The sequence below is a fragment of the Ranitomeya imitator genome, chromosome 1 (genome assembly GCF_032444005.1).
Source record: "Ranitomeya imitator isolate aRanImi1 chromosome 1, aRanImi1.pri, whole genome shotgun sequence".
NCBI classification, from domain to species: Eukaryota; Metazoa; Chordata; class Amphibia; order Anura; family Dendrobatidae; genus Ranitomeya; species Ranitomeya imitator.
The window spans coordinates 899,299,351-899,326,085 of NC_091282.1; the positions used below are offsets into that span (position 1 = coordinate 899,299,351).

General features: G+C 42.7%; 1 protein-coding gene across 6 annotated transcripts in view; it reads right to left on the reverse strand.

Annotated features, from left to right (window-relative positions):
• WDFY3 (WD repeat and FYVE domain containing 3) overlaps window positions 1–26,735 on the reverse strand; it is a 382,468-nt gene that overhangs the window by 91,247 nt on the left and 264,486 nt on the right. For 5 of the 6 annotated variants that reach the window (XM_069743279.1, XM_069743271.1, XM_069743264.1 and 2 more), the window contains 12 exons: window positions 23,296–23,456; window positions 22,565–22,676; window positions 19,585–19,775; window positions 15,623–15,775; window positions 14,797–14,870; window positions 14,219–14,380; window positions 13,691–13,785; window positions 13,372–13,492; window positions 12,525–12,742; window positions 6,370–6,605; window positions 5,295–5,429; window positions 4,974–5,153 (listed from right to left, as the gene is read on the reverse strand). In XM_069743279.1, the coding sequence (XP_069599380.1) occupies window positions 4,974–5,153; window positions 5,295–5,429; window positions 6,370–6,605; window positions 12,525–12,742; window positions 13,372–13,492; window positions 13,691–13,785; window positions 14,219–14,380; window positions 14,797–14,870; window positions 15,623–15,775; window positions 19,585–19,775; window positions 22,565–22,676; window positions 23,296–23,456 (1,838 nt within the window). The remainder of the gene's footprint in view (window positions 1–4,973; window positions 5,154–5,294; window positions 5,430–6,369; window positions 6,606–12,524; window positions 12,743–13,371; window positions 13,493–13,690; window positions 13,786–14,218; window positions 14,381–14,796; window positions 14,871–15,622; window positions 15,776–19,584; window positions 19,776–22,564; window positions 22,677–23,295; window positions 23,457–26,735) is intronic. The other variant, XM_069743265.1, reaches the window with a different exon arrangement.

Here is a 26,735-nt window from a genome sequence, read left to right on the forward strand (position 1 = left end):
CAATATGCGGGCACTGCAAAGTAAGGCTCATTAGTGACCACGATTAACCCTTATACAAGTCTATAGGACTATTATTCCAAGATCTATTAATTAAAGGGAACATGTCACCCCCAAAATCATATATGAGGTAAGCCCACCATCATCAGGGGCTTATCTACAGCATTCTGTAATGCTTTAGATAAGCCCCCAATGTATCCTGAAAGAGGAGAAAAAGAGGTTAGATTATACTCACCCAGGGGCGTTCCCGCTGAGGTCTGGGTCCGATGGGCGTCGCGGTCCGGGGTTTCCTATCTTCATTCGATGACGTCCTCTTCTCGTCTAATTGCTGCGACTCCGGCGCAGGCGTACTTTGTCTGCCCTGATGAAGGCAGAGCAAAGTACTGCAGTGCGTAGGCGCCGGAGCCGCAGCGTGAAGACAAGAAGATGACGTCATTATAAGAAGATAGGAGGCACTGGACCCGGATCGCGACGCCCATCGGACCCGGACCGCCCCTGGGTGAGTATAATCTAACCTCTTTTTCTCATCTTTAAGGATACATCGGGGACTTATCTACAGCATTACAGAATGCTGTATAGAAGCCCCTGATGCCGGTGGGCTTACCTCATACGATTTTGGGGCTGACAGAGTCTCTTTAAAACATACTTTGTTCATGAGACAGCCTCTTTAAAGGCCGTAGGCCCCAATGCAAGATCTCCAACAATGCCTGTCATAGTCCTTAGTCTTTAATAACTACATTGGTCTTCCTAAGGACCAAAGGGACCTTTTGAGCCTTTCCAGGGCCTGGTAATTCCATGGACATCAATACGCTTATGTTTTGCTGTCTGGTTCTCATCAGTGCCAATGCAGTTATTTTCAGAAGATCCGCACACAAACTTTGGGATTTTTCAAATGCAAAAAAAGGGATAATTTATTGTATTCGCCACAAGTAGCATAGCGATGTTGAGGTAACGTTTCGGCCCCGTAGTGGGCCTTTGTCAAACCTCACTTGTAGAAATAATAGAGGAAGGTATTGCAGTGAGGGACCCCGCAATGAAGGGACAGATAATTATTGTAATAGGTAGGCTCCAAAGTAGAACAACTGGCGTTATGCAGAAAAGGGGGTGCGATCCCAGTCTGAGCTGCGGGTCCGGGGTGTTAGAATCCCTGTGGTGATGTGTCAGGGATACTAACACCCCGGACCCGCAGCTCGGACTGGGATCGCACCCCCTTTTCAGACTTTAACTTACTCTGCATAACGCCAATTGCTCTACTTTGGAGCCTGCCTATTACAATAATTATCTGTCCCTTCATTGCAGGGTCCTTCACTGCAATACCTTCCTCTATTATTTCTACAAGTGAGGTTTGACAAAGGCCCACTACGGGGCCGAAACGTTACCTCAACATCGCTATGCTACTGTGGTGAATACAATAAATTATCCCCTTTTTTGCATTTGAAAAATCCCAAAGTTTGTGTGCGGCTGTTTCTTATGAACTTGTGATTTAACTGGATACTATCCAGGTACAGCCTGCACCTGCCCTTCTTGATCAGAGTGCACGCCATTTCATTTGTTATTTTCAGAAGAGACATTAATAGCCACACCATTAAAAATTTGCTTGGATTTAGCAGAAAATATCCAAAGCTTTGTGTCCTGATAAACCGAAATAATCAGTTTGTCATTGGGGACAAAAGAGTAGTAACAAAACATTAGCTTCTGTACATGGATATGGAGATGTCCCTGTAACAGCCACCTGCAATATGCTACTACCTGGCACCGGAGGTCTCGCTAACATTAGGCAGTTGAGCAAGATAACACAGCTCACTGGCACAATGAGCACCGGCCGGCTCCAATCCCAAGAGGCCTGTTCAGCTCCATCTGTCACACATGTGCAGATCAGTAATACAAAGACATCTTTATACGCCATGTCAGCCCGACAGCAGTATATTACCAATAGCGCTCACTTGTCAAGTCAAGGGACCTGCCATCAAATCTCAACACATCTCTGTAAACGATCCGTCACCAAGCTCTCCCACAGAAACTCAGAGATGACACTAGCTAATAAAATGTATAAAGTCCTGTAAAATTCTATAGTTCTGTATATTTGCCAGTATTGCTGCCTAAGGCCATTTACACTACTGACAACGATTCAACGATTCAGTCTGAAGCATCTGTCGGATATATTGCTATATTTAAAGGGCACAGCCTGCAGCCTTATCCTTCCCATCAAGGCAGTACAACATGATGGACCCTATTGTGTTATCTGTCGTCCAATGGATTTGACTATTCGACCCACGGAGCCCAAATAGCAAATCACTTCTAGTCATTGACCGGAGAAAAAGTTTCCATTGTTCACCAAAAGCAACGACAATTCCTACACAGTACATTCGTCTCTATGTAACACAGAAGCCTTCGGCCAGATAGAACTTGAAGCCCACAGGTCCTTTTGCAAAAAAACTTAAGGTGCATTTACACTGTAAGATTATGGTGAACGAGCGGAAAATCAAATTTTTCCGTCACAGCTGAAAACAAAAGTAACAAAAGAGAGTAAAAACAACATTATCATACTTCAGCTACTTATCAAACCTCTCCTCTGGTTTTTAGGGATAGAAGTGGTCTTTAATCTTCCATGGTACTCAGTAAAATTTACAGTGCCCCGCGTAGATCGGTATGCCCCAACAGATTTGTCAGAAAATACGTATTTCCTTTCAGAATCAACATTTTTTACAGGATACAATACTACAAAATACCCGCACAAACATTTTTCTAAAATTAATTCAAGATCATGTGTCAAAAATAAGTACACCCCAATGAAAATCTTACAAGCAAAGCTAAAGTATAGACTCAAAAACTCTTAAGAATTCAACCACAGGTAATTCTAATTATTAATTGAACATGTGTCCAGAAAATAGTTGACTATAAAATGGCATTACTTTAAGGGATTATTCACTACTAGGACATCCCCTTCTTAATCAAAATATTAGGCCTCCATATAATAATAAAGCTTATACTTCCCTCCCGTGTCGGCGCCGATCCCACGGTATCACCACTCGCGGTCCCGGGGCTCTCATGCGGTTGTTGTGATGCCGGCGCCTAATCAGTGCTGGTGTCACTGTCCCGCCTTCGGACACATCAAACATGAAGCTGATCTCAGACTTCCTTTTCATGCTCACTCTCATGACGCACTTGCAGGAGCCCTGAGACCGCAAGTGCCGACACCACAGGAACGGCACCAGCATGGGAGGAGAATATAAGCTTTATTATTTTATGGAAGCCAAGTGGTATGACGAGAAGTTGTTCAAGACAACTTCTATATTAAAGAAAACTCCTTCCCATTTAATGCTGTCAGCAATAGCATCACATGGAAGAGAAATGTGACAAAACCTGAGAAAGAAAATTTCTTTACACAAAAAAGGTAAAAACTACAAAAAAGATCAACAAAGCTTTACTTATCAGTCAGAATACTGTAGCAAAAGTGATACTAAAATTTAAGATGGAACAGCAGCCTTCTCATAGAGGTGTCTAGGCCGACCATGGACATTAACACCTTAACAAAAGTGTCTCCTGATGAGAAGGGTTAAAGAAAATCAGCATGGACGTTCACTGCAGTTGGCTAAAGAAAACCAGGGTGAGCGTTTCTCCGAGACACAATATGGCATACACAGCAGAGAAATGGCATGCATGGGGGTTATTCATGAAATAAGCCTCTCTTTAAAACCCAGGTCCAAAAATGTCTGCCTACAATTTGCAATACTGAAATATACGAAGACTACTGGGACTCTATACTCTGCAGACGAAGAAAAAAAAATTTTTTTTTAGGCTGTGTGCACACGTTGCTGATTTTCCGCGTTTTTTCGTGATAAAAACGCTATAAAACCGCAAAAAAAGCATACAATATGCATCCCATCGTTTAGAATGAATTCCACATGTTTTGTGCACATGATGCGTTTTTTCCCGCGAAAAAAATGCATCGCGGTAAAAAACGCAGCATGTTCATTAATTTTGCATTTTTTTGCAGATTTTCCACTATAAAATGCATTGGGAAATGTCCGGAAAAAAAGCGCATCAAAAACGCGGCAAAAACGCAGCAAAAACGCATGCAGATTTCTTGCAGAAAATTTCAGGTTTTTCTCAGGAATTTTCTGCAGGAAATCCTGAACGTGTGCACATAGCCTTAAATTGATGGCTTCAAAACTGTTTGGTGTCTGTTGCAAAGGTGAGGAGTGCAAATAAAAATGAGTGTTGCCTACAGTGAAACATGGTGGTGGCAATGTCTTTTTGTGGATCAGCATGACTGCTGCTGGTGCTGGGGAGCTCCAATTCATTGATGGTATCATTGATTCACAAATGTACTGCTCTATATTGAATGAGAAGATGGTAATATCACTGAGCCCTTGGTAGATGTGCACTTTCCAACATGACTGATCCAAAACACAAATCTAAGGTGACTGTCGCATTTCTGAAGAAGAAAAGGTGAAAGTAATTAATTGGCCAAATTTGTCCCTGATCTAAACCCAATTGAATACCTATGGGGAATTCTGAAGAGATGAGCGGGGCATCACTCTCCATCCAGCATCCAGGTGCTAGAAAAATAAATTGTTTTTGGAGAATGAAAAAAGATACATGTTGCAATATGTCGCCAACTTGTTCATGCCATACGTAGAAGACTTCGTGCTGTACTTAAAACTCATGGATGTCACATACAATACTAGATGTAGTAGTTTTGGTGTGGGGTGTACTCATTTTTGCATCTACTAATTTGAGTAAACCTGAACATTTTGTAATGAAAGTTATATTATTAATTTTATTTACATGCTATGTTAGACAATGTTTTATGAAACTCAGTCTGGTCAACGTTGTTCTTGCGTTCACTGAGATATTGGTTGATATTTTACATTTCAAAGGGGGTGTACTCAATTACGCTGATGACTGAATGGTGAGGTAGGAATAGTGTAAAAGGGTTAATGCAAGTAAATGTAAAGCACGTGGTTCCTTACCATTTCAGAGTATGGTCGAATGTTAAAGGGGAACACAGTGGCCACCAGGGCACAAAGGAAGTCAGGACTCATCCACATTGGGGCAAGATCTGGGACATTATGGTAAAGGTAGCGAAAGAACTGCATCAATGTCACTGGATACTCCCGGAGCCAGGAACCTTCTTCCTCTGACTGCCATGGCTATGGTCAAATGGAAAAAGTACAAAATTAGAAAGATCTTAAAGAATTCCATTATTTATTAAACATGCTTACGTAGTTTTCGCTGCAGTAAGCTAAATCTAAAATGATACTAAAATAATAATAATATCAAACAGCACTTACAGAATTCAGCATTGTCCGGAGCATGCCCAGTAAGAGCAATGCGGCTTCTGTGCAAACGTTGTGGATAGAGGAGAAGACATTGCCACTGGACGCGGGCACCCCGAAGATAAAAGTCCAGATAGAGTCCAGGTCAAACTAAGGAAGAAAAGCAAAGGAGGCAGTTCATCAGTGTGTTCACCTGAACACTGGGGTAAAACATTTTGAAAAGTTGAGATTGTTGTGCAACGCAGAGTTGCGGCTTTTGGCGTTTTCATGTCAGTTTAAAGCAACTCTGCCAAAATGGGTGGAACTGGGAAGGAGCCAGGGCAGGATGGGGCATGGCTATGGCTAGCCATCAAATTCATCAAAAGTGCTGGCGTTTTGTATACCAGGAATGTTACTCTAGTCAGTGAGGCGCGCGCCACTAAGAAGATGCACTAAATTTGTGCGCCTCTTAATGGATCCGATGCATCATACTCCAGAAAGCCCTCCATTAAGACATGCATACACAACACCAATTTTAATGAATCAGTCCCATATTGTGTGCCATCTGATGATGCAAGAAGCATCAACACAACCACTTCAGTTAAAAAAAAAAAAAAAAAAAAGTGCACCCTATGGAACAAAGTTGGGAACAGGGATGGATTAGAATGTCTTAAAAGTATCTCGTGGCCGTGGGGAGCACCTTAAGCACCTGTAACATATCAAAGGAAAATGCAAAAATGTCCTTTGGCGTGTAAGATCTGGAAATCTTACACGCCAAAGGACATTTTTCAGTATCTCACCATGATGCTGCGCAGTAAGCCACAAATTAGAGAACAAAAGGAACGGTCGATATGGCCCAAATCCTTGTGAAAAAGTACTTGAAAAAAGAGGATAGAATGCAGAATTGCAAAAACAGAGTTACCGGTAGTTGGGTTTCCAGTGCCAACATTTAATTTCTGGGATAAATAGGCCTATATTCTGCATTATAAAGAACAAAGGTGCTCCCAATTGAAAATATGAATCAAATATTAGCTTAAAACCAGATCACCTCTATGAAGATCTAATCCAAGATTAGGACACACATATACTTTTCTTACTGGCTAATTCCTACCTGGCAACCCCGGTTACTTCGGCTGCTGGCGACAGGTGCACTGACCTGCAAGTTTTCAGGCAGTTCAGTGACAGGCTGCTGAAGGAACAGTGCCATGAGCAGAAAGTAAAGTGCGGGGACATTAGTGTGCTTGGGGAGAAGGGACTGAAGAACTGGAAAGCCAGGGAAATGACAAGCATCACGGTTGATCTCCCTGACCGTTGACCTGCCTCCAGCACTCCTTCCAACGTTGAAGCCTGCAAAGCAAAAACAGAACCTCAGAGCCCGGAACACATTTCGGTACATCCAAAATACACTTTGCTAGCATTTCCCATCCTAAGCCAACCTCTGCCACCAAAGTAATACAAGTCCTGAAAGCAGACTATAGGATATTAATTGAACCATATACGCGCACGATGAGCAAAAACTGAAACCTCTCCTATTTCTCTTGTAGATAGAGATCAGCATTATCCCTCAACTTCTAGTACTTGTGTGGCATAAAAACAGCTTGTAGGCTACCATTGCCAAAAATGGAGGTTTTCAGTGAGAAAACGAATCGTATCAAGTGATCAAATCCAGAAGAAAAAATGATGGCACTCACCTATGGTGTTTTTCTTACGTGTTAACTTCAATTAATAAAAAGCAAGTCCAATTACATAAAGTTGCGTGTAGCAGGATGAGGATGAAAGAGGCTGTTTCACTTCACTCCAACACTCTCTCTACCCTGCGTGTATTAGGAAGTGGTTTTTATGGATTGAAGTTAATAAAGAAGAAAACACCATTGGTGAGTGCCACATTTTATCTTCTGATTTTGAAACCGATTATTTACAGACCTTGTGCGCGTTAGACAACTACTTTCTAGGATTCCCTGTGTTGAGCGAATCGTTCCAACTAGATTCTTGGAGGACTCCAGTGGGACACCCACAACTAACTACTACCAAAGGGGACAATACGTTTAATTCCTTAAGGCTACGTTCACACTAGCGTTCTGCTAGTGTGCGTCGCCTTAGCGTCGGGCGACGCAGCGGCGACGCACGCGTCATGCGCCCCTATGTTTAATATGGGGGACGCATGCGTTTTTGTGTGTTGCGTTTTGCAACACTTGCGTCTTTTTTGCCGCTAGCGTCGGACCAAGAAAACGCAACAAGTTGCATTTTTCTTGCGTCCGATTTTCGGCAAAAAACGACGCACGCGTCACAAAACGCAGCGTTTTTGCGTGCGTTTTGCCGCGTTTGTGTGCGTCGTGCGTTGCGTCGCCGACGCAGCGGCGCGCAACGCTAGTCTGAACGTAGCCTAAGAGAATGATTCAACGAGAAAAACAGATTCACCACCTTACAACCTGGGGCTCTACATTAATAGCATAATATGCCATCTACAAAGTTTTTTCATATTTCTGTATGATAATGCGTGGATACCTGAAAAGACAGATTCTAAGGATGTAATTATTTTTCCTGAACTACCTTTCACTCTCCATTAAGTGAACAAACAATCTAAACTGTGCATTATAATGTATCGCTGGACTCCTAAGCTCATGGAAACCATACAGCAAGGCTCCCAGATACCTCAATGACATACAGCGCATAGACTGTTACTGTGGAAGCGTGAAAGTGGGCTCAGAATTACGCTAAATTCATGGAATCCGTGAATTTTATTCATGGTGGTAGGTTCAACTCCTTCCTATCATGGTTATTATCCTTTTTTTTACTTTTTTGTTTTTTATCTTCTTCTATCCATAACCTTTTTACTTTTCTGTTGACATAGCCATGTGAGGGCTAGTTTTTCTTTGTGGGACGAGTTGTACTTTTGAATGACATTTATTTTATCATGTGATGTACTGAAAAGCAGGAAAAAAATTCCAAATGCAGCAAATTTGCAAAAAAGCACAACTTCACAACTGTTGGATTTTTTATTTTATTTACCATGTTAACTACCGTATATACTGGAGTATAAGCCGACCCCCCTAATTTTGCCACAAAAAACTGGGAAAACTTATTGACTCGAGTATAAGCCTAGGGTGGGAAATGCAGCAGCTACCGGTGAATTTCAAAAATAAAAATAGATGCTCCATACCGTTCATTATTACCCCATAAAGCTGTGCCACATATAATGCTCCATACTGTTCATTATTGCCCCATAGATGTGCCATATAAAGCTGTGCCATATAGTGCTCTGCACCGTTCATTATTGCCCCATAGATGTGCCATATAAAGCTGTGCCATATAGTGCTCTGCACCGTTCATTATTGCCCCATAGATGTGCCATATAAAGCTGTGCCATATAGTGCTCTGCACCGTTCATTATTGCCCCATAGATGTGCCATATAAAGCTGTGCCATATAGTGCTCTGCACCATTCATTATTGCCCCATAGATGTGCCATATAAAGCTGTGCCATATAGTGCTCTGCACCGTTCATTATTGCCCCATAGCTGCCATATAGTGCTCTGCACCGTTCATTATTGCCCCATAGCTGTGCCATATTGTGCTCTGCACCGTTCATTATTGCCCCATAGCTGTGCCATATAGTGCTCTGCACCGTTCATTATTGCCCCATAGCTGCCATAGAGTGCTCTGCGCCGTTCAGTATTGCCCCATAGCTGTGCCATATAGTGCTTGCGCCGTTCATTATTGCCCCATAGCTGCCATATAGTGCTCTGCGCCGTTCATTATTGCCCCATAGCTGTGCCATATACTGCTCTGCACCGTTCATTATTGCCCCATAGCTGCCATATAGTGCTTTGCGCCGTTCAGTATTGCCCCATAGCTGTGCCATATAGTGCTCTGCGCCGTTCATTATTGCCCCATAGATGTGCCATATAAAGCTGTGCCATATAGTGCTCTGCACCGTTCATTATTGCCCTATAGATGTGCCATATAAAGCTGTGCCATATAGCGCTCTGCACCGTTCATTATTTCCCCATAGATGTGCCATATAAAGCTGTGCCATATAGTGCTCTGCACCGTTCATTATTGCCCCATAGCTGCCATATAGTGCTCTGCGCCGTTCAGTATTGCCCCATAGCTGTGCCATATAGTGCTTGCACCGTTCATTATTGCCCCATAGCTGCCATAGAGTGCTCTGCGCCGTTCATTATTGCCCCATAGCTGTGCCATATAGTGCTCTGCACCGTTCATTATTGCCCCATAGCTGTGCCATATAGTGCTCTGCACCGTTCATTATTGCCCCATAGCTGTGCCATATAGTGCTCTGCACCATTCATTATTGCCCCATAGCTGTGCCATATAGTGCTCTGCACCGTTCATTATTGCCCCATAGCTGCCATATAGTGCTCTGCGCCGTTCAGTATTGCCCCATAGCTGTGCCATATAGTGCACTGCGCCGTTCATTATTGCCCCATAGCTGCCATATAGTGCTCTGCACCGTTCAGTATTGCCCCATAGCTGTGCCATATAGTGCTCTGCGCCGTTCATTGTTGCCCCATAGCTGTGCCATAGAAAGCTCTGCCATATATAACGCTGCTGCTGCAATAAAGAAAAAAAATGCCATACTCACCTCCCTTGCTTGCAGCTCCCGGCGTCCGGTCCCGGCGTCTCTCCGCACTGACTGATCAGGCAGAGGGCGGCGCGCACACTATACGCGTCATCGCGCCCTCTGACCTGCACAGTCAGAGCGGAGAGACGCCGGGAAGACAGAGCGGCGCCCGGCGTGTGGAACGGGGACAGGTGAATATGACATACTTACCTGGTCCCGGCGTCCCGCTCCCTCTGCCTGTCACACGGTCTTCGGTGCCGCAGCCTCTTCCTCTATCAGCAGTCACCGGCACCGCTGATTAGAGAAATGAATATGCGGCTCCACCCCTATGGGAAGTGGAGCCGCGTATTCATTTCTCTAATGAGCGGTCCCACGTGACCGCTGAAGAGGAGAAGAACTGCAGCACCGGAGACAGTGTGACGGGCAGGGGGAGCGCCAGGATTGCCGGGACTAGGTGAGTATGCCTCAGCGCCCTCTCCCGCCGACCCTGCCGCCCACCGTGACTCGAGTATAAGCCGAGAGGGGCACTTTCAGCCCAAAATTTTGGGCTGAAAATCTCGGCTTATACTCGAGTATATACGGTATACAGTAAAAATGTTTTGGCAACAGGATTCTTTGGGTCAATACAATTACGCATACATAGATCACACATAGATTTTTTTTTTAGTTAGGTAGTGAGAAAAAAAAAAGGAAATTTGAACAACAAAAAAAAATAATAATAATAATTTCCTTGTGTCACCATTTTCCGAGATCCGCAACATTTCAAATTTTTGGTTGATGGGCTTTGTGAGGGCTTGTTTTTTTCACCCTGAGCCAATATTTTTATTGATACCACTTTGAGGAAAAGTACAATGTTTTGATCGATGTTGTTATTGCATTTTTTTGCACTGTTGTGCGACTGAAAAAACTAATTCTGCCATTTAGATTTTTTTCTTTTTCCGCTATTCACCAATTGAGTTAATTAATTTTATATTTCCATAGATCAGACTTTTACGGACATAACAATACCACACAGGTAAGTGGAGGTTATATCTTTGTTTTTAATGTGGGAAATTATTTTTTTTGTTGCACTTTTCACTGTATCTGTTTGACCCCTTAAGGGACTTGAACCTGCAAGCATCCAATCATGTGTACTATACACAGCAATATCATAGTATTGTTATTAGTGTTGAGCATTCCGATACCGCAAGTATCGGGTATCGGCCGATACTTGCGGTATCGGAATTCCGATACCGAGATCCGATACTTTTGTGGTATCGGGTATCGGATACATAGAGATGTGTAAAATAAAGAATTAAAATAAAAAATATTGATATATTTACCTCTCCGGCGGCCCCTGGACTCAGCGCGGGTAACCGGCAGGCTTCGTTGTTCAAAATCAGCGCTTTTAGGACCTGAGAATCACGTCCCGGCTTCTGATTAGTCGCGGGCCGCCCATGTGACCGCCACGCGACCAATCACAAGCCGCGACGTCACCGCAAGCTATTAACGCGCTCATTTTTAAAAATGAGCGCGTTAATGGCTTTCAAAGACGTAGCGGCTTGTGATTGGTCGCGGCCACGCGACCAATCACAAGTCACTACGTCTTTGAAAGTCATTAACGTGCTCATTTTTAAAAATGAGCGCGTTAATAGCTTGCGGTGACGTCGCGGCTTGTGATTGGTCGCGTGGCCGCGACCAATCACAAGCCGCTACGTCTTTGAAAGTCATTAACGCGCTCATTTTTAAAAATGAGCGCGTTAATAGCTTGCGGTGACGTCGCGGCTTGTGATTGGTCGCGTGGCCGCGACCAATCACAAGCCGCTACGTCTTTGAAAGTCATTAACGCGCTCATTTTTAAAAATGAGCGCGTTAATAGCTTGCGGTGACGTCGCGGCTTGTGATTGGTCGCGTGGCCGCGACCAATCACAAGCCGCTACGTCTTTGAAAGTCATTACCGCGCTCATTTTTAAAAAATGAGCGCGTTAAGGACCTGCGAATGACGTCACGGCTTGTGATTGGTCGCGTGGCGGTCACATGGGCGGCCCGCGACCAATCAGAAGCCGGGACGTGATTCTCAGGTCCTAAAAGCGCTGATTTTGAACAAAGAAGCCTGCCGGTTACCCGCGCTGAGTTCAGGGGCTGCCGGAGAGGTAAATATATCAATATTTTTTATTTTAATTCTTTATTTTACACATCCCTATGGATCCCAGGGCCTGAAGGAGAGTTTCCTCTCCTTCAGACCCTGGGAACCATGAGAATACCTTCCGATACTTGATGTCCCATTGACTTGTATTGGTATCGGATATCGGTATCGGCGATATCCGATATTTTTCGGGTATCGGCCGATACTATCCGATACCGATACTTTCAAGTATCGGACGGTATCGCTCAACACTAATTGTTATATAAAGCAAAAATCACAGTCAGAACTGGTGATCACAGGAGAACCGGCATGACGGGCATGAGGGTCTTCAGCAGACCCCCGGCTGTCACAGCAACTCATCGGCGACCCGGGATTTTGTTGATAATAAAAAAAAGAAAAGTCAGAATCATAGATCTCATTTTCCATGCCAGTCCTATTGTCCTAATCAATATGGAGGAAAAGTGTTTAACGTTCGCTCTTCTACACCCACATTGGGTTACCAAGTCATGTCTCTCAAGATACATCAGCTAAGTACTCAATGATGCACTTAAAGCCTTTACCTAGTACTGTCCCGATCTTGTTGGTCAAGACGGAGTCTGTTTGGTCTAGCCATCCTCCCCCACTCACTCCTTCCTTGAACTTAATGAGGATTGGCTGGTTGCTCAAAAGTACCACCAAAATCCTCATGGCCGCAGTGACTGTCGTTGAATGTAGATGTTCTTCCATGAACATGATGACCCAATCAAAGCCAAGAGTCTTGACTAATTCTTCACAAGCTCTGAATGAAAGAAGCAAAAGAACATTAGTTGTAAAATTCTGCAGCTACTCCTAACAGGAGATAAAACACTTGGTGTTTTCCCATCTGTAGATCTTATCAGATTTTAAATTGCTAAGATATTGGGGCGTGATCACACGACCATCTAATGTTTTGTTACAAATTTGCAACAGTGTGATCAACAACGTGTAGAGACAAAAGAGACGCACAATATTCGGTACTTGACAATGGAGGAATGGAGAGAGGTAGAAGATACATTTTATCCCTCAACATTGAGTGCTTATGACTGTATGATCCAGACAAAATTTCTAAATAGAGTTTATCATATCTCAAAAAGGTTGAGGAGGTTTAGGATAGTCTGAACTGATTTGTGCTTGCATTTTCATGCCCAAAAATTTGATCGTCAACAGATTAAGAAACTGAAACTCCATGGTTAGTTGAATAATTCTGCACACTGATAGTTGACCAATAATTCTGCACACATAGATAATCTCCTAAGAAAGATATAACTTCACTTTTACTTTCTGAAATATTCAGGTTTATTAACCTTTTGGATTGACTTTACAGCACTGTAGTTGTTAAATAACAAAATGTATTCTCCAAAATACAAATTGCCTAATAATTGTGCTTACTGAAGATTCACTGTGGTCTTTTCTTTTGTAGTATACAGGAGTTTCAACAGCATATCCAATAACCTATTTCTTAGAAGAATAAGATTGGCAGAAACAAGTCCTCCAAAGTCATCTTCGGTACCTAATTGGGTTATAAAAAAATAAAATAAAAAGGTATTAAATGACTACTAGTAACCAGTTACATCATGAATATTCAGCTTGGCAGAAACCGGTCTTTAAAATGTCTTAGAACATTATTATGTTATCATAGCTCCTATGGTTCCAAAGAGAAGAGGCAGCAGCAAAACACAGCACTAATAGAAGAATTAAGACTCCTTACCTGGCTCTAGCTTCTCCTCATTATTTACTTCCATGACAACGAACTTCTCGCATACAGCAAAGGTTGGCAGCGTGGATGAGATGAACTGTCCAAACCTTTAAAAAAAAAAGATTATTATTGCGATGATTCCACTTTGGTATGGTACTCATGTAACGCATGAGAAAACCACCGTGTTATAATTGACCGTAATCGATTTGCAACAAACGGTCCATTGGCCACATATGTGGACAGGACAAGAGCAGTGCGATATCTTTCACCCAACCTTAACCCTTCTTTTGATTAGCCAAGCTAGTTAAATCTCGCTCGTCACGTCATCACTTCTGACAATGCGTCGGGCCGTCTAATCAAAAAGAACCATGGACGCAGTCAGTCAAGAAGCGGTTTTCGTGGCTCCTCCCCATTGGCCGGCCACAGGTTTCGGACGTTGCTAAAGGACCCGATCCTGCGAATCGCTTTGCATCTATTCTAAAACGGTGTATAATAAACTTGTTACTTTCCTTTTCACATTTCAGTCCATGAACACATTACCTCAGCAGGTCATTGTTGTTTGGAAAACCTTGTAGGAGATAACTCAGGACATTACTGATAGCAGATATGGTGGGCTGTGATAGAGACATGTCTCGCAAAGTCAGTAATAACTTGGGGATTAGCTGAAATTCCCTCATGAGTTTTGCATTCTTTGCTGCTTCACTGTAACAAGATAACAATATGTCACAAAATGTTTCTCAAGGTCTGAGGTCTTTCATTTAGAATTTCATACAATAATTGTCCCATAACAAAAAAGAATCCTTACATTTTTTGGCCAATTCATGATATTTGACCACCATCAAAAAGAGAATAATCAACCTTATCTGGTCATGTAATGGTGGTTGGCAAGGCCGTCCTGACCAGTGACAGTAATAATGACTAGTGTATTTTTACACTGACACTATTGGGCGCAATATCCTTTTCCTATCATATCACATTGTTTATTATTGCTGTTTTGTGACATCACTTTGTGCTTTATTATCTACTTAGCGGTGGGGGCATATGTTAGGTATTGGCTACTGGGCCAAGAACAGCCAAGAACTCTCGGTTCACATTATTGCTATTGTATTTGAACCTACCTTGATTCAGTGAGGAGCTCAATGAAATGTTCAAACAGTGAAAGATGGAGCTCATACGGTGCGTGGAGCCAGACCTAAAATACATAGAACATAGTAACATAGTAACATAGTTAGTAAGGCCGAAAAAAGACATTTGTCCATCCAGTTCAGCCTATATTCCATCATAATAAATACCCAGATCTACGTCCTTCTACAGAACCTAATAATTGAAGAAGGGCGTGACATTAACAATTACTTAGAATACATTAAATAAATGATATTGATCGTATTGATGGTAATGGGGCAATGTATAACCCGATTTTTAAGTGGGTTCCCCATTTTCACTTCTAACTTTGCAAATGAGAGAGCGTAAGATCTCTAGCTTGAGCAAAGTCTTTTAATTGTTCAAAAATTGTTTAAATGCTGCAAGGTCTTCTACAGAAGGCCAACAAAATAAAGTAGCCCTCTGTAGCTCTATAGCATGCAAACATGAAATATATGACATTTTAATTGAATTACTGCACTAGAAAATATGAAAAATTGAGGATACTTAGTGCTTAAATTGGCCAATTCATGTGAACACGGCAGCCGTGATGGGAGATGACCTGCAGTAATTAAGAACGGGCACTAACAGTGTGCAGAGCTGAAGTGTTCCAGTACCGAGCACTGTCGTGGTGCCATGGTGTCGGCTGTTTTGACCACAACCAATCTCATACTGATGATCTCTCTTTAGAGAAGTCATCAATATCTCAGTCCTGGACAACTCCATTAAGTGATGAGCAATATTTTCAACCATTTCTAAAAGATTTATTTATAGGTTTACTTGCCATTAATGGAGGTCACTAACCTCAAAGTCACAAAGTAGGTCTTGGAAAGCTGTGGAGTTGGGTATAATGGATGTTTCATGACCACTGTCCACCGTCCCAACCAAAGAAAACGTGAGATGTAAAATGTGACTGTTGAGAAGACCTCTCTTCTTCTTCAGTAACATTGCCAGCAGCTACAATGAAGACAGAATAGAATGAATGCATACTGTATAATATGTATGTGGACATAACTCATGATTTATACAAGAATAGGTTACAAAGCCTCCTTCGTGACACCAATATCAGATTGGGCCACAGTAGAGACCATCAGCAATCTAATACAGCACAATCCGCATACACAAAAAGACAGACATGAAGGTGGTGAAGTGTGAGAGGCTGGTGGGCAGGGAGTATTGCTTCCTCTCCATCCCAATGCCTTAATACCCCGAGCGCAGCCACACCGTCCAGACCACCCATCCAGCCCATTATCATCAGTATATGCTGCAGTCTGCAGCTCCCAACCACTAGCACTACACACAAACATTACATATTCCCATGTGATATAAAATGTGAACCCAATTAACCTAAAATTTACAACAACCTTGAAGTCACCACGTCTTGCTAATGACACATTGCTTTTAGTTTTGGTAGAAATAATTTCCTTTCCTAGGAGTGTAGGCAGAATTCACAAAGGCTGTCAACAGTATGATGAATGTGTGTAGCCTCGGGCAAAAATATACGAAGTAAAATGCTAATTTTGCATTTCGTGATTAATATTTACTTACTCCACAAAGAATACATGTATTTACTAAGCCTCAGGTCCATTATACCTAATCATCAATTCTTGCAATAATTACAGAAATATCTGTTTTCCTACCGCTCAAGGTCAAATGAGTCCTACAGCCATGCCAGCGCTAATACACTGTTATTGGTCAGTGTGAGAACCTAGACTAAAATAAAATATATCTATACCAGTCCGCATGAGTGAAATTTAATGTTTGTTATTGTTACATGGTGCTTTACATGTTTTAGATTTACATGTTCATATAGCCAGCTTGATAGTTTCTTCAAGAATATATTTTCTTCTATGTAACCTATACACACCATGCTCATTAAATACTAGATGGTGACCCGATTCTAACGCATCGGGTATTCTAGAATATGCATGTCCTCGTAGTATATTGCACAGCCCACGTAGTATATTGCCCAGTCACGTAGTATATTGCCCAGCCATGTAGTATATTGCACAGCCCACGTAGTATATTGCCCAGCCACGTAGTATATTGCCCAACCACGTAGTATATTGCACAGACCACGTAGTATATTGCACAGACCACGTAGTATATTGCCCAGCCCACGTAGTATATTGCCCAGTCACATAGTATATTGCCCAGTCACATAGTATATTGCCCAGCCACGTAGTATATTGCCCAGCCACGTAGTATATTGCCCAGCCACGTAGTATATTGCCCAGCCACGTAGTATATTGCCCAGCCACGTAGTATATTGCCCAGCCACGTAGTATATTGCCCAGCCACGTAGTATATTGCCCAGTCATGTAGTATATTGCCCAGCCATGTAGTATATTGCACAGCCCACGTAGTATATTGCCCAACCACGTAGTATATTGCCCAGTCACGTACTATATTGCCCAGCCACGTACTATATTGCCCAGCCACGTAGTATATTGCCCAGCCACGCAGTATAATGCCCAGCCACATAGTATATTGCCCAGCCACGTAGTATATTGCACAGCCACATAGTATATTGTCCAGTGACGTAGTATATTGCCCAAGCACATAGTATATTGCCCAGGCACGTAGTATATTGCCCAGCCACGTAGTATATTGCACAGCCACATAGTATATTGTCCAGCGACGTAGTACATTGCCCAGCGATGTAGTACATTGCCCAGGCACGTAGTATATTGCCCAGGCACATAGTATATTGCCCAGCCACGTAGTATATTGCACAGCGACGGAGTACACAGCACAGAGCCATGTAGTATACAGACTTAAAATAAACATATAGTCACCCTCCGTTGAAGTCCTGGCCCTGTGTGCGGTGCACCCGGCAGCTTCCGGTCTCAGGGTTGGTATGGGTGCAGGACCTGTGATGGCGTCGTGGTCACATGACCGTGACGTCATGGCAGGTCTTTCTCGCAGGACCTGTGATGACATCGCGGTCACATGACCGTGACATCATGGCAGGTCCTTGTCGCATACCATCTTTGCCACCGGAACCTACCGCTTGCATGGACTGGTCACCGGAGCGTCGCGAGGAGCGGAAAGGCGCCGGAATGTGAGTATATGATGATTTTTTTTTTTATTATTATTTTTAACATTAGATCTTTTTACTATTGAGGCTGCATAGGCAGAATCAATAGTAAAAAAGTTGGTCACACAGGGTTAATAGCAGCGTTAATGGAGTGCGTTACACCGTGGAATAACGCGGTCCATTAGCGCTGTCATTAACCCTGTGTGAGTGCTGACTGGAGGGGAGTACGGAGCGGGCATTGACTGCGAGGAGGATGGAGCGGCCATGTTGCCGCCGGACTGCGCCCGTCGCAGATTGGTCATGGCAATGGTCGTGGGTGTTTTGCCACAACCAATCAGCGACTTGGATTCCATGACAGACAGAGGCCGCGACCAATGAATATCCGTGACAGACCGAAGGACAGACAGAAAGACGGAATTGACCCTTAGACAATTATATAGTAGATTACCTGGCGAGTAACCAAATTTATACTCGAATTGAAAAGGAATCCATGTTAAAACTCAACATTCATTCAGGTTAGAAGTCAGAAGTTTTTTTTTTTTTTTATTAAAAACTTTAAAAATCTTATAAAAACATAAGACAATATAAACCCATTGCCCCCTGTACAAAAAGAAAAATCAACACATACAGAACATGTTTTAGAAGTCTTTTGCATCCCATTCAAGCATGAAATTAACTAGTAATTTATACTCAGTCATCTTCAGAGTCATTAACGACAACCCGAGATAAATGTCGGCAGCTACACAATAATTAACGTTTTAAACATTTCAGATGTTTGGAAAAATACAATTTGCTTTAACGTATATTATTTATGTATTAGTTTTTATTCTTATTTTAAATTTAGATGATTTTTATTTAAGATTTATTAAATGAGTTTTCCATTACTTTTAGATTGATGACCTAGGTCCAAACACTGTCTAGTGGCCACTTCTGGGCAGTAAAGTCATCTCGAATTCTCTTTCCTTAGAAGCTGTCCTTCAGTACCCAGCAGCAGATACTGCACAGTATAAAGAGCTGTGGTGCTTACATCAGGCCGCCAGAGCTAATAACAGACAATTGGTGCCAGGAGCTTATTACTGATCCATAGCAGCAGTGCATGCTGGACTGACACACCCCCTACTGTGATAGGCAGCTCACTGTCTATGGACACTGTACATAGAGAACCTTGTGTGGGCGGGGTTAGCTTCGTCAGCTCTGCTGTAATGCCAAATTGCTAAATCTATAAACTCTGATTTTGTCAGAACGGCTGCACCCAGTAAGCCAAGTGCTACATCATTGGATTCAGCTTCTATTAGCAAAAACCTGCTGACAGGTTCCCTTTAAATGACTGACGATCAGTAAATATTTCCAGATTGGTGGTTATTTAATGATGAAAATCAATAAATATCAACCCGCCTGAAGGCTCGGTCATGAGAATAAAAGTAGTGGACTTCTCTTTTGACATTAGTTGAAATTATTTCAGTCTAACTTCACTTTTCAGTAACTCAATTATTCTAAGAATACTATGCTGCACACATTGCTTCCACCTATGTATTTGGATAGCGTCCCCATGTTAAGGTGGTACCTGATCTCTGGGTAAAAAATTGGTAAGACACAGATGATGAGAGTATGTGGCATGTGCAGTAATGATAAAACTAAGCGGGGTTACAATAATTATATATTACGTACAAATGCTGCATTATAGTTCATGCTAATAGTCCAGTCATTTTTTTAATATCCACCATACCTGATATCCTTTAATCCTTTCCATTTCTTTGCTGGCCAGTGGATTGCTCTTTACCACACAAACAAGCGCCTTGACCGCTGCATACAGACCTTCAACATCAGATGCCATTGCTACTAGACCAAGAATGGCAGCTGCGCCTCCGATATACTGTAGGGTTGTAGCCACAGGTTTGGGGACAAATGTCCTCACTCCTAAAGTAAAACACAAAATACAAGTAAAACACAAGCTTCATTAATGGCGCTAACTCATTATACAGTGGAAGAATTACTAAAATAGGAAACACATTCAGATGTAATTTTCTGTAACTCTTCCAACAGTAAAATGTATGACATTGGTTCTAAGTTAACCAGAAGAGAAGCAGAGGTCAATGAGTGATCAATGAGTAGAACAGGCTGCCACGAGAGGTGGCGAGTCCTCCATCAATGGAAGTCTTCAAACAGAGGCTGGACAGACATCTGTCTGAGATGGTTTATCATGCAGTTATGCACACTGATGTAACATGAAAACATACAAGCAAAACATGTTATTAAAGTAGACAAGCAATTGAGCTAAGCAAAAGTTGGGGTTGAGAAAGAAACTAGATATCCGTTCTCAGTCATCAATCATAGGGAGGGAAAGAAAGTTAAAGGAGGAAGGGGAGGAGAAGGAAGGAAGCAAAGGGAAGAGATACTGGAATGAAGCAAAGGGAAGAGGGACTGTAAGAAAAGGTAAGAGAGAGACAGTAAGAAAAGGGAAGAGAAAGACTGTAAGGAAAGGGAAGAGGGACTGTAAGGAAAGGGAAGAGGGACTGTAAGCAAAGGGAAGAGAAAGACTAAGGAAAGGGAAGAGGAAGACTAAGGAAAGGGAAGAGAGACTAAGGAAAGGGAAGAGAGACTGTAAGGAAAGGGAAGAGAAAGACTAAGGAAAGGGAAGAGGAAGACTAAGGAAAGGGAAGAGAGACTAAGGAAAGGGAAGAGAGACTGTAAGGAAAGGGAAGAGAAAGACTAAGGAAAGGGAAGAGGAAGACTAAGGAAAGGGAAGAGAGACTGTAAGGAAAGGGAAGAGAAAGACTAAGGAAAGGGAAGAGGAAGACTAAGGAAAGGGAAGAGAGACTAAGGAAAGGGAAGAGAGACTGTAAGGAAAGGGAAGAGAAAGACTAAGGAAAGGGAAGAGGAAGACTTAGGAAAGGGAAGATAAATACTAAGGAAAGGGAAGAGAGACTGTAAGGAAAGGGAAGAGGAAGACTAAGGAAAGGGAAGAGAGACTAAGGAAAGTAAAGAGAGACTACAGAATGGGAAGAGAGACTAAGGAAAGTGAAGAGGGAGACTAAGGAAAGGGAAGAGAGACTGTAAGGAAAGGGAAGAGGGAGACTAAGGAAAGGGAAGAGAGAGACTGTAAGGAAAGGGAAGAGACTAGGGAAAGGGAAGAGGGAGACTAAGGAAAAGGAAGAGGGACAGTAGGGAAAGGGAAGAGGGACTGTAAGGAAAGGGAAGAAAGACTGTAAGGAAAGGGAAGAGAGACTAGGGAAAGGGAAGAGAGACTAGGGAAAGGGAAGAGAGACTAGCAAAAGGGAAGAGAGACTAGCGAAAGGGAAGAGGAAGACTGTAAGGAAAGGGAAGAGGGAGACTAAGGAAAGGGAAGAGAGAGACTGTAAGGAAAGGGAAGAGACTAGGGAAAGGGAAGAGGGAGACTAAGGAAAAGGAAGAGGGACAGTAGGGAAAGGGAAGAGGGACTGTAAGGAAAGGGAAGAAAGACTGTAAGGAAAGGGAAGAGAGACTAGGGAAAGGGAAGAGAGACTAGGGAAAGGGAAGAGAGACTAGCAAAAGGGAAGAGAGACTAGCGAAAGGGAAGAGGAAGACTGTAAGGAAAGGGAAGAGGGACTGTAAGGAAAGGGAAGAGGGACTGTAAGTAAAGGGAAGAGGGACTATAGGGAAAGGGAAGAGGGACTGTAAGTAAAGGGAAGAGAGACTGTAAGGAAAGGGAAGAGAGACTAGGGAAAGGGAAGAGAGACTGTAAGGAAAGGGAAGAGGGACTGTAAGGAAAGGGAAGAGGGACTGTAAGGAAAGGGAAGAGGGACTGTAAGGAAAGGGAAGAGGGACTGTAAGGAAAGGGAAGAAAGACTGTAAGGAAAGGGAAGAGGGAGACTAAGGAAAGGGAAGAGAGACTAGGGAAAGGGAAGAGAGACTAGCGAAAGGGAAGAGAGACTAGCGAAAGGGAAGAGGAAGACTGTAAGGAAAGGGAAGAGGGACTGTAAGTAAAGGGAAAAGGGACTATAGGGAAAGGGAAGAGGGACTGTAAGTAAAGGGAAGAGAGACTGTAAGGAAAGGGAAGAGAGACTAGGGAAAGGGAAGAGAGACTAAGGAAAGGGAAGAGGGACTGTAAGGAAAGGGAAGAGGGACTGTAAGGAACGGGAAGAGAGACTAGGGAAAGGGAAGAGAGACTAGGGAAAGGGAAGAGGGAGACTGTAAGGAAAGGGAAGATGGACTGTAAGGAAAGGGAAGAGGGACTGTAAGAAAAGGGAAGAGAGACTAAGGAAAGGGAAGAGGGAGACTAAGGAAAGGGAAGAGAGACTAGGGAAAGGGAAGAGAGACTAGGGAAAGGGAATAGAGACTAGGGAAAGGGAATAGAGACTAGGGAAAGGGAAGAGGAAGACTGTAAGGAAAGGGAAGAGGGACTGTAAGGAAAGGGAAGAGAAAGACTAAGGAAAGGGAAGAGAGACTGTAAGGAAAGGGAAGTGAGAGACTGTAAGGAAAGGGAAGTGAGAGACTAAAAGGGAAAGGGAAGAGAAACTAAGGGAAGGAAAAGAGACTGGAAAGAAAGGGAAGAGAGAATGGAAGGAAAGGTAGGAGAGACAGGAAGGAGGTTGAAAATAAAGGGATTGAGGAAGGAAAGAAAGGAAGGAAAGGGAAGAAAAAGGGAAGAAAGAGGTAGGAAGGCAAGAAAAGGAAGGGCGGATAGGAAGGGGAGGGTGAGAGGAGAAAAAAAAAAGAAAATATATTACCTAGGTAGCCAATAAGTGCTGCTCCTATTGTCCGAGCAGGGCCATTCAAATGTCCAGCTGAGTTATGCAACAGCTTCACCGGGGTGGCATTCTCATGAGATGATATTGCCAACTACAAACACAACACATATAAAGTTACAGGAATCTCTAACGCAATAGATGCCATATTTCAAAATCAATTTTTTTACAGCCTGCTGCTAAACAATAACTCACAAAGTGGCCCTAACTTCAAAGTTACTTTACATTTTTTGTAGAACAAAGTCCACACCCAGCCTTATATACAGTGGCTGGGCTTCCTGATAAGACCCACAGTGACATATTGCAGCAGCAGTCACATAGGACTAGGCGTCACTGCAGACGACCAAGCAATTACACCACAGATCAGCTAGGTGAGATGTATTTAGATTTAGTGTTTGTTTGTTTTTTATCTCACAAATTTTATTTTTGTGAGTTGTTGAAGCAATCTGCAGCAAAATCTGCAACAAATTATGTTTGTTGTGGATCTTGACTTCCTTACTGAACTCACTGGAAAATATGAAACAAATCTGCATTCATTTCCCAACATAAATTTAACAAATTTAAAAATCGATCACAGATATCTGTATAGGTTATATATGTTTTTCTTTTTTTTTTTTTTTTGAGTGTTTTCATTGCGGCCATACTTTGGAACATGCACAAAATCAAATTGCATCATTTTAGAAGATCACACATAGCTACCTGATGAACCTTACCTGCTTAGCAATTGCTTTGCTGTCCAGTTTGTTGTAAACTTTTCTTATTCTTGCCACAGTTAGGGAAGATACTGAAAGTGCATATAAACCAAAGGACACCTTTTCTTCAGGCACCAGAGATACCAATGAAGGAGTACCTGATTCAGATTTGGAATCCTTACCTACAATGCAAAACAAGTCCATGTATTTATGTCTCCAATGTCTCATATTCTGTATATTTTGTCATCGTACATCCTAATAAGGCAAAATAAACAGAAAACTGAAAAAAATATATAATTTTGAAGAAAAGAGAAGGTAATGTGTGCTACACTTTGTGGTTGGTAATGGGTCCTTAGTTTCCCCAACTTTATCATCATTTTGAATTTCATGAGAAGTTATACAACAAACCCAAATATGAAACTAGAAAATGGGAATGTCCTCCATCACCTTGTCAAATTGGGGACGCTAAGAATAGAGCCACAAGCAGTGACATACATAAAATGGTGAATTAACTGGGTCTAGAAAGAATATATATTCAAATAAATAAAGGGAACACTAAAATACCACATCCTAGATAACACTGACTGAAATATTCCAGTCGTACATCTTTATTCATTACATAGTGGAATGTGTTGAGAACAATAAAACCTAAAAATTATCAACATACACTACCGTTCAAAAGTTAGGGTCACCCAGACAATTTTGTGTTTTCCATGAAAACTCATACTTTTATTAATCAAATGAGTTGCCAAATCAATTGAAAATCTAGTCCAGACATTGACAAGGTTCGAAAAAAAGATTTTTATTTGAAATAATTTTCTTCTTCAAACTTTGCTTTCGTCAGAGGATGCTCCCTTTGCAGCATTTACAGCATTGCAGACCTTTGGCATTCTAGCAGTTAATTTGCTGAGGTAATCTGGAGAAATTTCACCCCATGCTTCCAGAAGCTCCTCCCACAAGTTGGTTTGGCTTGATGGGCACTTTCTGCGTACCATACGGTCAAGCTGCTCCTACAACAGCTCAATGGGGTTGAGATCTGGTGAATGCGCTGGCCACTCCATTACAGATAGAATACCAGGTGCCTGCTTCTTCCCTAAATAGTTCTTGCATAAATTTGGAGGTGTGCTTTGGGTCATTGTCCTGTTGTAGGATGTAATTGGCTCCAATCAAGCGCTGTCCACAGGGTATGGCATGGCGTTGCAAAATGGAGTGATAGCCTTCCTTATTCAAAATCCCTTTTACCATGTACAAATCTCCCACTTTACCAGCACCAAAGCAACCCCAGACCATCACATTACCTCCACCATGCTTGACAGATGGCATCAGTCACTCTTCCAGCATCTTTCCAGTTCTGCGTCTCACAAATGTTCTTCTGTGTGATCAAAACACCTCAAACTTGGATTCGTCTGTCCATAACACTTTTTTCCAATCTTCCTCTGTCCAATGTCTGTGTTCTTTTGCCCATATTAATCTTTTCCTTTAATTAGCCAGTCCTAGATATGTCTTTTTCTTTGTCACTCTGCTCTGAAGGCCAGCATCCTAGAGTTGCCTCTTCACTGTAGACGTTGACACTGCGTGTACTATTTAATGAAGCTGCCAGTTGAGGACCTGTGAGGCGTCGATTTCTCAAACTACAGACTCTACTGTATTTGTCTTGTTGCTCAGTTGTGCAGTGGGGCCTCCCACTTCTTTCTACTCTGGTTAGAGCCTGTTTGTGCTCTCCTCTGAAGGGAGTATTACACACTGTTGTAGGACATCTTCAGTTTCTTTGCTGTTTTCGCATGGAATAGCCTTCATTTCTAAGAACAAGAATAGACTGTCGAGTTTCACATGAAAATTCTTTTTTTCTATCCATTTTGAGAATTTAATGGAACTAGCAAATGTATGTCACATGTCTGTCACATGTGATCAGTGTGAACCTGCTTTCAGCTATGAAGAGCACAGGGCACCAGTGGTGAATTTGCCAATCCTGGTGTTCTGTGGCAAATGCCAAGGGTCCTGCACGGTGTTGGGCTGTGAGCACAACCCCCATCTGTGGACGTTGGGCACTTAGACCGAATGGAGTCGGTTTCTAACCGTTTGTGCAGACACATGCACATTTGTGGCCTGCTGGAGGTCATTTTGCAGGGCTCTGGCAGTGCTCGTCCTGTTCCTCCTTGCACAAAGGCTGAGGTAGCGGTTCTGCTGCTGGGTTGTTGCCCTCCTATGGCCCCCTACACATCTCCTGGGGTACTGGCCTGTCTGCTGGTAGAGCCTCCAGCCTCTGGACACTACACTGACAGACACAGCAAACCTTCTTTCCACAGCTCGCATTGATGTTCTATCCTGGATAAGCTGCACTACCTGAGCAACTTGTGTGGGTGGTAGAGTCCGTCTCATGCTACCACAAGTGTGAAAGCAAAACCAACATTCAAAAGTGACCAAAACATCAGCCAGAAAGCATTGGTACTGAGATGCTGTCTGTGGTCCCTGTTGTGAATTCTGCTCTTGGGTTCCCTCCAGTGGTTGTAGGTGGGAATGCAGTTGTCTCTGACTCGCAGTCCTGGCCAGGTGTGTCGGATGATTACAATTCTGACTGGGATATTTAGGTGTGCCGGATCCTTTAGCCCTTGTCAGTTGTCAATGTTCCTTGTGAAGTGTTGGATAACTTTCTGGCTTCTCCTGCTTGCTGCCAAATTTCAGCAAAGATAAGTGTTTTGTTTTTGTATCTGTGGCACACTGCTGTGTGCGGTTTCAGTTTTATTCCTGCTCTGTTTGTAGGATTCACTGGAGTTGCAGATTTAGGCTCCTACATCTTTTAGTTAGATGTAGGAAGTTTTTTGTATATTCTGCTGTGGATGTTTTGAAGGGTTTTAATACTGACCGCACAGAACTCTGTCCTATCCTGTCCTATCTAGCTAGAGTGGCCTCCTGTGCTAAATCCTGTTTTTCTGCCCGTGTATGTTTTTTCCTCTCCGACTCACCGGCAATATTTGTGGGGGGCCATCTATCCTTTGGGGATTTTCTCTGAGGCAAGATAGTATTCCAATTTCCATCTTTAGGGGTATTTAGTCCTCCGGCTGTGACGAGGTGTCTAGGTGTGTTAGGTACACTCCACGGCTACTTCTAGTTGCGATGTTAAGTTCAGGATTGCGGTCAGTACAGTGGCCACATTCTCCAGTGAAAGTTCTCATGCAGCTCCAAGGTCACCGGATCATAACAGGTCCCCATCTGCAGAACCACTCCTTTATTGAGTGTGTACTGATAATAGGCAATAAATTCTATCTGTTGTGTATTCCATTTGCATAACAGCATGTGAAAATGATTGGTCAAACAGTGTTGCTTCCTATGTGGATAGTTTGATTTCTCAGGCCAAGCAGTATATAGCACAGCCCACGCAGTATATAGCACAGCCCACGCAGTATATAACACAGGCCATGCAGTATATAACACAGGCCACGTACTATATAACACAGGGCACG